Source organism: Haliotis cracherodii, unplaced genomic scaffold, assembly GCF_022045235.1.
Source record: "Haliotis cracherodii isolate W230 unplaced genomic scaffold, xgHalCrac1.p SCAF_5, whole genome shotgun sequence".
Classification (NCBI taxonomy): Eukaryota; Metazoa; Mollusca; class Gastropoda; order Lepetellida; family Haliotidae; genus Haliotis; species Haliotis cracherodii.
This window is the reverse complement of record NW_027266308.1, coordinates 5,790,779-5,803,172: the sequence shown is the minus strand read 5'-3', so window position 1 is coordinate 5,803,172 and position 12,394 is coordinate 5,790,779. Positions and strand designations below refer to the sequence as shown.

At 44.0% G+C, this 12,394-nt stretch overlaps 1 protein-coding gene across 1 annotated transcript; it reads left to right on the top strand.

Moving 5' to 3' along the window:
* The first annotated feature begins 3,512 nt into the window (after positions 1 to 3,512).
* Positions 3,513 to 10,163, top strand: LOC139442320 (PWWP domain-containing DNA repair factor 4-like). Its single transcript, XM_071223112.1, has 3 exons — positions 3,513 to 3,607; positions 4,218 to 4,273; positions 6,697 to 10,163. The coding sequence occupies exons 1-3, from the start codon at positions 3,513 to 3,515 to the stop codon at positions 10,161 to 10,163; spliced, it is 3,618 nt and encodes a 1,205-aa protein (XP_071079213.1).
* The last annotated feature ends 2,231 nt before the right edge of the window (positions 10,164 to 12,394 follow it).

Below are 12,394 nucleotides of genomic sequence, written 5' to 3'. Positions count from 1 at the left end.
ATGGTTGCAGGGTAAAACGTCACCGATTTAATTGAGCGAAAACGGATACTGAAGTTCATTACGAAAACGACATTTTATATAATGAAGATAAAAAAAAAGAATTACCGTATTCGACGTAATAAGCGCCCGGGGCGCTCTCAAAATTAGAAATAGGGGGCTCTTATTAGAATATTATTTTGGTGAAAAAATGCTGACAGCTTGAAATGTTTATGTACGACAGATATATTTTTCCAGATTTTAATTGCCCATAAATAAGGGTGCATATAACACACGTGTGCGTATTATACCGAATAAATAAGTCTTGTGTACATTGATCAGTCGGAAGGGATGCAAATTGGGCTTGTTCACTAGCCAATATATCAGCAAATATCGCCGTGGGCGCTTATTAGAACGGGGCGCTTATTACGTCGAATGCGGTATGTAGTATAGTTAATTGATGCTTCATTCGTTGGTAACATTAGCTCTACTTTTGTCACCAAATTTACATACAGCAGAAGTGTCATTGTCTATTGATTCAAAATACATTTATTTTTATAATTCCGCCATATTTCAGCACAGCATTCAACATTTCACCACATGGTACGACATGTCTTTGTCCTGTCTTCTCGCATTATACACGTCGATGCGACAACACCCTGTCGTGCATCTGAAATATGGCTACAGTTCGACATTGAATTGAACTGAGTAAAGATACTTAAACTTCAAAGTATGGGCGTCTCCACAATAAGTTTAGGCCCGTGAAGATCCGGGGTAGAATAGGTCTTCAGCAACCCATGCTTGTCGAAAGTGGCGACTAACGGGATCTGGTGGTCAGGCTCGCTGACTTGGTTGATGCATGTCATCGATCCCAATTGAGTGGATAGATGCTCATGATGTCAGTCACTGGATTGTCTGGTCCAGACTCGATTATTTACAGACCACCGTCACATAGCTGGAATATTGCTGAGTGCGGCGTTAAACAACAAACAAACACAATAAGATTAGTTGCGTCTCCCAATCAGAGTCGGCGAGTAAATATGGGTGGAGACTGAATGTTTTAATAAATAACCTGTTTAAAGGCGATTAACATTTCATAATCATTTGTGTTTGCATGTGAGCATGCGAGTCTAATTTCACTATTTGGTTGTTTAAAATAAATAAACAAATAAATAAATAATAAGGTGCCATTTTCGCCTCTCAAAAGTAGCCGGTTTCGCCTTGAGCGAGCTTCAACTGGTTCGCGAATTATTTGCATGTTTTTATCAAGTGCACGATGTTGACAAACCAGATGAGATCTGTGAGAACCAGGTGAGACCTGCTAGAACCAGATGAGACCTGTGAGAACCAGGTGAGATCTGTGAGAACCAGATAAGACCTGTGAGAACCAGATAAGACCTGTGAGAACCAGATGAGACCTGTGAGAACCAGGTGAGATCTGTGAGAACCAGGTGAGAACTGTGTCTGCGTTTACTGGAAAGATTTATGTTTCCCTTTCAAATTATTGGCACAAATTTGGTGACAGACAAACCGAGATTGTCTAACCATCATTTACTCTACCTCCAACCTCTTTGTACCGATATATGAGCTCAGCTGACACTACAACTGCCTTTCTACGATAACTGGGGTATCATTGGGTGTGGACAGCACCCGCAACTCATTCTTACACTTCACCATGAATGCGGAAGGTTATACTTCGCGCGCTACTTGGAACATTCTGACCTGCAAAATAAACTGGGCGGCAAAAGAAAGTATAGGTCGAGTTCCATGATGGATAAAAAAATAACAAGAAGAGGTTTTGTTTTGAATTATAATATAATCTAGGGAGGGGTAACAAATGATTCATCAACCACAGTTTGAATGAAATTGTGCAATCACAGGTAATGTAAGCTCAAGGTAAACAATGGTGGGGTAAGAAATTTCATTTTCAAAAGTTGTCTGAAATGTCACCAAGAACTTGTCAGACACACTACAAGTTCATTGTCGACACAGTTGCCTTCAATAGCGTGTATGACCTCAAGCTGCCTCAATGCATGCTGTGATACGCCGCCTAATCGATGACGTCAGTCTTCCGATGACATGGACTGGAATCCGTTGCCACTCGTCTCGCAGGGCCTGCTGCAATTCTTATCTGTTGACGGGAGGCTGATTGCGTGCTCTAACCCGTCTGTCGAGATGGTCCCACAGGTGTTCAATGCGGGATTCATATCGGGTGTGTGGGCAGGCCAGGGTAAAACGTCAACGTTCTGCTGGTTTAGAAAGTTCCGAGTCAGTCTTGCAGTATGGGGCCTGGCATTGTCGTGTTGAAACAATGTCCCCTGCTGTTGGTTTTGTAAGAACGGAAGCACAACTGGCTGCAACACTTGGTCTCTGTACTGCACTGCGTTCAGGTTTCCCTGTATAATCACCAAATGAATCTTCTGATCTCCACAAATACCGCCCCACACCATGACACCTCCCCCGCCGAATGGATGGACCTCTCGAATACACGCCGGAGCCAAACGTTCCCCTCTGCGTCGATAAACTCGTTCTCTACCGTCATTTCGACGCCAATTTCTCACTTGCCAGCGTCGAACCTGCCTCGCCTATCGCAGTCTCAGGCGTCGACGATGTTGAGCAGTCAGTACCATTCCTCGGAAAGGGCGATACGCTCGGATTCCAGCAGCACGAAGTCATCGTAGTACTGTACGTTGGCTAATGGGATGTCGCAACGCTGTGGCTGCCGTCGCCGTCTTCCAGTGGTGTTGTCACTCGGGGTCGTCCGGTTCTAGGCCTGTCCTGTGTCCTCCCTGTCTGCCTGTACCGTTGAATCAGCCTGGCTACTGCCAATGGTGTACAACGAAACCTGTCAATTTGTACCTGTGTTGCCCCCATTTCGGCCATACCGATGGCTCTCTCTCTATGCTCCTGTGACAGTCGTGGCATTTCTTTTGTGTGCTTTCACCACGTGTGGTTATACCCTGCAGACGGACGCATTTATACAGCTAACATGCACGTGCAGTTTATGCCAAAGGCGGGAAACCTGTTTCACCATTTTTTTTGTCACCGCACGAGCGCCGTCAAAAGTGGCGCGTTCGGGTGAGGTGTTTTTTGGTACCCGTTCCTGGGCAGTCATATTCCCAATACCCACTTTCCACTAGTTATCGCTGTTTTTAGGAAAATTACAAATTGCCAACCTATACTTTCTTTTGACGCTTAGTTTATATTTGCGTGTATGTAGATACACGCAGATTTACACAGTGTGCATACAGGTTTTCGCCTCTATAAACGCCAATCAGTATTGCAGTCAATTCTTAAACAAACTTATTCTGGAATAATTTGTATGAGCATGTTTGTCAGTTTACCAGAATCTTCTTTTCCCTTGCACCAAACTTAAAAGTAAACCCGCTATGCTAGCGCCCTCTATTCGCAGATTGTTCTTTGATATCAACACAATTCGTCATCGCTTGCGTTGCTGCTGCCTATGACGTCACAGACAGCGTCACGTGACACTTCGACAATCGTTGCGTCTTTTTATATCATGGAAAGCCGTAGAGATGGGTTTGTTTAGTGCTATACAGGGTGTATGGGGGTCGTTGCCATTGCAACATCTACGCAGTGTCGCTGCTAAGAGCACAGTACAAGAAGCGAGGTAAGATAATGTGAAACTATTAAACGGTGTGGAAAAATTCGGCTAAGAAGCCGTCATACACAGATGCGCTTAATGAAAGATCATAGAAATGTGTCACTATTCAAAGCGTCTGTTAATAAGAAGGGTCTGTTGATCGAGATGCAATTTAACTTAGGTTTCTATTTTCCATCATTAATATAAAAAAAATCTTGGTATCCCCGAACACTACTAAAGGCTAAGACTTCTGTGCATATATCTATATATACCCGTATATTTAAGTATGCGCAATCACCAAGGGAGCACTTCAGCATTAAGGCTCTGAACTTGGGGTATACGATACCGAATCAGAAGCCTATCCCAAACCTTTTTCCGTATACGTTTAAGAGTATTTGTACCTGCAAATACTTCAATTCAACATAATCATCGATTTGGTAAAGTACGCGACATTTTTCCTATTTCAAACACACACACACACGCACGCACGCGCACGCGCACGCACGCACACACACACACACACACACACACACACACACACACACACACTGCGTTAATGCTTTAAAATAGGTATGTATAGATCAATATTGTATTTATGTATTTATTATTTTTCAGTTTATGATGTATATGTTTCCAGGTCCATACTTTCTACCTTGCCCCGCTCTGTGGTTCAAAACGCCAAAGTTGATCTCCGTAAGTTTTCTACATCATATCTTGACTCAAGTGAATGTTGTTTTACACCTCAGACAGCTGTGTCAACAATTGTGTTTGGAAGAAAGTGGTAGGAAATACAAACAAGGATCTTCAGCAACCCATGCGTGCTGTAACAGGCGACTAACGGGATCGGGTGGTCAGGCTCGCTGACTTGGTTGATGCATGTTATCGTATACCAATTGTGTGGATCGATGCTCATGATGTCAATCACTGTATCGTCAGGTCTGAACTTGAGTATTTACAGACCGCTGTCGTACAGCTGGAATATTGCTGAGTGCAGCGTTAAACAACAAACCAACAAACAAGGGTGTAAGCGTTGGGGTACATTGACTCGCAATCAGCCACACAATCCACAAATGATTCTCCCGGGACAAACACGAAGTACCGTATTTACACTATCAGGAGCTGACAGCTGTTAAGGGTCGAGTCCAGCCTGGTGGTTTTGAAATACCAGTCGGGCTCTTGTACAGCAAAGGATGTCTTCCCATTCACATGACAAGAGTCGGTCTCTAACATGGATCTGCTCTATACCTAGTTAATCAGTGTCCGGACTTGATATATATTTTAGATATAGATATGTTACAATCATGTTAACATTTAACCAATGTGTCCGTATAACACTATAAATGAGAATTAAGTACCGGAAACGTTAACTTGACAGTGAGTGAGTTGGGTTAAACGTCGCTTCCAGCAGTAATCTAGTTCTATCAGGACGTGTCACTTTAATGTGGGAGGAAAGCTCGAAGTGATTCTGGTCTCAGACGTTTACCACTTTAGTGAAACCATCAAGAACGGGTATCATGTCGAAAAACCTAGAAATCGGGGCTTACCGGGATTTGAACCCACGGCCATAGGTTCCTGCCAACAGAAGGGACGCAACTCTGCACAACGAACTGCGGCGCCTTAGACGACTGGGCCACCCGTGCCCCCTAACTTGATGAACTGAGTGAACATAGAAACTAAACCTCTCAGTTGATTTTATCATATGTTTGATTTTCAGTAAACATATCTTATTTTGGCGATATTATATCCAAAACAATTTAATGTAAAGGCGTTTGTCATCACTCAGAGAACACTTCCAAGTGGTTTTATTCTTAAAAACATAATTTGATTTAAAAATTATAGTTGCGTTATACACAACTACTAATGGCTATGTTATCTACGAAAATAAATAAATTTGCTTATTTCGGCATAACATTACAACATTTGAAACATGGTAGGGGTCACGTGGTTGCAATTTCTATTCCAGTCTTAATTTAACCAATATAAGTGCTTAGCAAGTCTGTCATACAGATATACATATATATCCAATACAGCCCATGCAAGTCTATATTGTTTGGCTAGTCTAGATTACTGCAGTATCATTATATTTTATAACTATAACTTAGCAACTGTTTTTCTGTAAAATATGTTCATTTCAGAGAGTAGATGTTAGTCTGGTGCTTAGCCACAGATTCCTTTTGACAAACTGTTACAGGAATGAGTGGTGGTGAAATAGACATGATCAAATTTAATAACAGTTATTTCAATATGCAAATACATTAAAAAACAAACTCGGTATGCTTTCTTTTGCCCCTCATTTTAAGTACGATAATTTTAAATGTAATTGACATTTGTTTACAAGGGTGAAGTCTTTATATTGTCTTATCTGTTATCCACAGAACTAGAGTCTGGATTTGCGAAAGCAGTCTTCACTGGTGGGACTACGCTTTTGTGTAAGTAATGTGTCCTATCATGATAGTTATCATCATCATACCAACTGTCTAGTCTATAAATTTGTGCCTGAGGCTTCACAATGCAACAGAAAGTGAGTTTGGCTTAACACAGCTTTGAACACATTTTCTGTTATATCACGGCGTGTCGGGAAAAGCCCGAACATATCCAGTTCTGTGACGTTTGACATTTTGATGAAAGCCACGAGCAGGGGTATGGTGCTGGCGAACAAAGAATCAGAATCAAAGCCTGTATTTATATACCGTTTGTTTGATGGGGATAGAAAACCAACAATAAACACTAATCACATGAGTGAGTGAGTTGTGTTAAACGTCGCTTTTAACAGTATTCCAGTTATATCACGGCGTGTCAGCTTAATGTGGGAGGAAAGCCCGAAGTGATGCAGGTCTCAGACGTTTATCACTTTGGTGAAACCCACGAGCAGGACTATGAATCGTAATCATACCATGTGCTCTTATACCGGCTGTTAAATCAGCACATATATAGACATGCCAACAACAGACGGTAACCATGTAACACGACTACATGTGTGGTGCTGTATATGAACATGATCCTAATCGGGACGAGAATGGGTTTCAAAGCCTTTACCAGTGGATCCTGGAACGGCTAAGGGACACCACTCCACACCCGTGTCGCAAATAACATACTCAATATATATCTCTTTTCAGGTGTTGCAGGAATAACCTACCTCTGGAACACATATGGAGGCTCTTCTCTGAGACGAAAACATTTCAATGGCAAATCAAAAGTCAAGGACACATGCGTGGTCCAATATGAAGCTGGAAAAGTGGAAGACGACGAGGAGCTACTGTACGACCCTGAGTGGTGTCTACCCCCTGGGAGCCTGTGGTGCGAGGTGGCGGGGGATGCCTGGTGCAGAGGGGAGGGGCTTCCCCCCTGGATGGAGGGAGACGCGGGGGGAGAGGAGACTGAGGACGAGAGCCTCAGCTGGGAGGAGGACTTCAACCTACCAGCAGGTGTCCTGTGGGCGGACATTAGTCCAGTGAAGGATTTGGTGCTGGAGGCACCTTACCAACTTCAAGAGGATAATATCGAGACGACCTATAATGTCTCTCTACCAGCAGGTGTCCTGTGGGCGGACATTAGTCCAGTGGAGGATTTGGTGCTAGAGGCACCTTACCAACTTCAAGGGGATGATATCGAGACGACCTATAATGTCTCTCTACCAGCAGGTGTCCTGTGGGCGGACATCAGTCCAGTGGAGGATTTGGTGCTAGAGGCACCTTACCAACTTCAAGAGGATGATATCGAGACGACCTATAATGTCTCTCTACCAGCAGGTGTCCTGTGGGCGGACATCAGTCCAGTGGAGGATTTGGTGCTGGAGGCACCTTACCAACTTCAAGAGGATAATATCGAGACGACCTATAATGTCCCTCTACCAGCAGGTGTCCTCGCGGCGGACATTAGTCCAGTGGAGGATTTGGTGCTGGAGGCACCTTACCAACTTCAAGAAGATGATATCGAGACGACCTATAATGTCTCTCTACCAGCAGGTGTCATGTGGGCGGACATTAGTCCAGTGGAGGATTTGGTGCTGGAGGCACCTTACCAACTTCAAGAAGATGATATCGAGACGACCTATAATGTCCCTCTACCAGCAGGTGTCCTGTGGGCGGACATTAGTCCAGTGGAGGATTTGGTGCTGGAGGCACCTTACCAACTTCAAGAGGATGATATCGAGACGACCTATAATGTCTCTCTACCAGCAGGTGTCCTGTGGGCGGACATTAGTCCAGTGGAGGATTTGGTGCTGGAGGCACCTTACCAACTTCAAGAAGATGATATCGAGACGACCTATAATATCTCTCTACCAGCAGGTGTCCTGTGGGCGGACATAAGTCCAGTGGAGGATTTGGTGCTAGAGGCACCTTACCAACTTCAAGAGGATGATATCGAGACGACCTATAATGTCCCTCTACCAGCAGGTGTCCTGTGGGCGGACATTAGTCCAGTGGAGGATTTGGTGCTAGAGGCACCTTACCAACTTCAAGAGGATGATATCGAGACGACCTATAATGTCCCTCTACCAGCAGGTGTCCTGTGGGCGGACATTAGTCCAGTGGAGGATTTGGTGCTAGAGGCACCTTACCAACTTCAAGAGGATGATATCGAGACGACCTATAATGTCTCTCTACCAGCGGGTGTCTTGTGGGCGGACATTAGTCCAGTGGAGGATTTGGTGCTGGAGGCACCTTACCAACTTCAAGAGGATGATATCGAGACGACCTATAATGTCTCTCTACCAGCAGGTGTCCTCTGGGCGGACATTAGTCCAGTGGAGGATTTGGTGCTGGAGGCACCTTACCAACTTCAAGAGGATGATATCGAGACGACCTATAATGTCCCTCTACCAGCAGGTGTCCTGTGGGCGGACATTAGTCCAGTGGAGGATTTGGTGCTAGAGGCACCTTACCAACTTCAAGAGGATGATATCGAGACGACCTATAATGTCTCTCTACCAGCAGGTGTCTTGTGGGCGGACATTAGTCCAGTGGAGGATTTGGTGCTGGAGGCACCTTACCAACTTCAAGAGGATGATATCGAGACGACCTATTATGTCTCTCTACCAGCAGGTGTCTTGTGGGCGGACATTAGTCCAGTGGAGGACTTGGTGCTGGAGGCACCTTACCAACTTCAAGAGGATGATATCGAGACGACCTATAATGTCCCTCTACCAGCAGGTGTCCTGTGGGCGGACATCAGTCCAGTGGAGGATTTGGTGCTAGAGGCACCTTACCAACTTCAAGAGGATGATATCGAGACGACCTATAATGTCTCTCTACCAGCAGGTGTCCTGTGGGCGGACATCAGTCCAGTGGAGGATTTGGTGCTGGAGGCACCTTACCAACTCCAAGAGGATGATATCGAGACGACCTATAATGTCTCTCTACCAGCAGGTGTCTTGTGGGCGGACATTAGTCCAGAGGAGGACTTGGTGCTGGAGGCACCTTACCAACTTCAAGAGGATGATATCGAGACGACCTATAATGTCCCTCTACCAGCAGGTGTCCTGTGGGCGGACATCAGTCCAGTGGAGGATTTGGTGCTAGAGGCACCTTACCAACTTCAAGAGGATGGTATCGAGACGACCTATAATGTCCCTCTACCAGCAGGTGTCCTGTGGGCGGACATCAGTCCAGTGGAGGATTTGGTGCTGGAGGCACCTTACCAACTTCAAGAGGATGATATCGAGACGACCTATAATGTCCCTCTACCAGCAGGTGTCCTGTGGGCGGACATTAGTCCAGTGGAGGATTTGGTGCTAGAGGCACCTTACCAACTTCAAGAGGATGATATCGAGACGACCTATAATGTCTCTCTACCAGCAGGTGTCTTGTGGGCGGACATTAGTCCAGTGGAGGACTTGGTGCTGGAGGCACCTTACCAACTTCAAGAGGATGATATCGAGACGACCTATAATGTCCCTCTACCAGCAGGTGTCCTGTGGGCGGACATCAGTCCAGTGGAGGATTTGGTGCTAGAGGCACCTTACCAACTTCAAGAGGATGATATCGAGACGACCTATAATGTCTCTCTACCAGCAGGTGTCCTGTGGAAGGACATCAGTCCAGTGGAGGATTTGGTGCTGGAGGCACCTTACCAACTCCAAGAGGATGATATCGAGACGACCTATAATGTCTCTCTACCAGCAGGTGTCTTGTGGGCGGACATTAGTCCAGTGGAGGATTTGGTGCTGGAGGCACCTTACCAACTTCAAGAGGATGATATCGAGACGACCTATAATGTCTCTCTACCAGCAGGTGTCCTGTGGGCGGACATCAGTCCAGTGGAGGATTTGGTGCTAGAGGCACCTTACCAACTTCAAGAGGATGATATCGAGACGAACTATAATGTCTCTCTACCAGCAGGTGTCCTGTGGGCGGACATCAGTCCAGTGGAGGATTTGGTGCTAGAGGCACCTTACCAACTTCAAGAGGATGATATCGAGACGACCTATAATGTCTCTCTACCAGCAGGTGTCCTGTGGGCGGACATCAGTCCAGTGGAGGATTTGGTGCTAGAGGCACCTTACCAACTTCAAGAGGATGATATCGAGACGACCTATAATGTCTGGGGACTTGAGTTGATCGAAGAGGAGGAGGAGGTGTAGGAGGAGGTATTGGAGGAGGTGCAGAAGAAGGAGGTGGTGTCGAAGAAGGGGTGCAGAAGGAGGAAGGTTACACGAAGGAGATATAGGAAGGGTGCAGAAGGAGAAAGTGTGGGAGATTGTGTGTAGAAACAGGCGACGGAAGGATCATCCAGTCTTACAGGAGGAATTGAAGCTGTTACTTATGAACATATTTTGAGAAAAACAAACCCTGTTTGTTGTTGCTATGTTATTATAATCTTCATCAACATTTACTTCAAACTTACACAAAAATGTGTTTTAGTTTCTTTGTGCCTATAGGTATTGTTAGGTATAGGAAGGGGTGTAGAAGGAGAAGGTGTGTAGAAACAGGCGATGGAGGGCTGGTTCAGTCTTATAATAGGAACTGAAGCTGTTACTTAAAAACATATTTTGAGAAAAAAAAACTGTTGTTGTTGCTATGTTATTATAATCTTCATCAACATTTACTTCAAACTTACACAAAAATGTGTTTTAGTTTCTTTGTGCCTATAGGCATTGTTAGGTATAGGAAGGGGTGTAGAAGGAGAAGGTGTGTAGAAACAGGCGATGGAAGGCTGGTTCAGTCTTATAATAGGAACTGAAGCTGTTACTTAAAAACATATTTTGAGAAAAAAAAACTGTTGTTGTTGCTATGTTATTATAATCTTCATCAACATTTACTTTAAACTTACACACAAAAATGTGTTTTAGTTTCTTTGTGCCTATAGGTATTGTTAGGTATAGGAAGGGGTGTAGAAGGAGAAGGTGTGTAGAAACAGGCGATGGAAGGCTGGTTCAGTCTTATAATAGGAACTGAAGCTGTTACTTAAAAACATATTTTGAGAAAAAAAAACTGTTGTTGTTGCTATGTTATTATAATCTTCATCAACATTTACTTCAAACTTACACACAAAAATGTGTTTTAGTTTCTTTGTGCCTATAGGTATTGATAGGTATAGGAAGGGGTGTAGAAGGAGAAGGTGTGTAGAAACAGGCGATGGAAGGCTGGTTCAGTCTTATGATAGGAACTGAAGCTGTTACTTATGAACATATTTTGAGAAAAACAAACTCTGTTGTTGTTGATATGTTATTTTCATCTTCATGAACATTTACATAAAACTTAAAAATGTATTTTACCTACTTTGCGCCTATATCTTTTGTGATACTAATTTATGAAAAATATTTACTTTGTTACCATATTTTTGTTTTATATTTGTATGATACATATTTACTGAATGTTAAAAAACATATTGTAATGTTGTCATAAATAAAAAAAGCTAATATTACATTTGTGGAAGTCTTTGAAAGGCATTTAGAGGTCATACCCAAACGGAGGATAATTTTTGGTTGTCAACTTGTTTGTTACGAGGAACGGGGCGGTCGGGTAGCCTAGTGGTTAAAGCGTTCGTTTGTCACGCTGAAGACCCGGGGTCGATTCCCGACATGGATACAATGTGTGAAGCCCATTTCTGGTGTCCCCCGTCGTGATATTGCTGGAATATTGCTAAAAGCGGCGTAAAAACCATACTCACTCACTCACTGTTACCAGGAACACAACGTTCCGGGGTTTACGCTTACTCCTTCATCAGCCAGTGATAAGTTTACCGGAGTAAGAATAAACTCCAAAACGTTGTGTTTCTCATGATAAAGAAGTTGACATCCATAAAGTCTCTTCCTTACATTTGTAGAGTTCCGATTTGGTTATATTGTGTCATGCATGAACAGTGTAGAGTACTAGTCACTTGCAGTTGGTTTAATACCAACGACGTCAGATTCACGGACATTAAAATATGCCCCCCACAGAAGTGAAGAAAAGGTATGTATGTATATGAGTGAGTATGGTGTTATGCCGCTAATAGCAATATTCCAGCAATATCACGGCGGAGGTCACCAGAAATGGGCTTCACACATTGTACCCATGTCGGGAATCGAACCCGGGTCCTCGGCGTGACGAGCGAACGCTTTAACCACTAGGCTACCCGACCGCCCCTATATGTATATGAGAGTTCAATGTTACCGTAACCTGATTCTTGAAGGTTAGATTTGAAAGGATGGAAAATGAAATATTCAGCAGGTGAGTTGTTGATCCGATTATCCAATATATGATGTCTGCATTCTGTTAAGGTAATGCCTTTCGCCACTATAGCATCGCTTTAGGTATACGACCCGAAATAGGTGACGCTAAACATATACGTCCACTCAAATTACACTCACGAGCGAGAGCGAAATCCAGT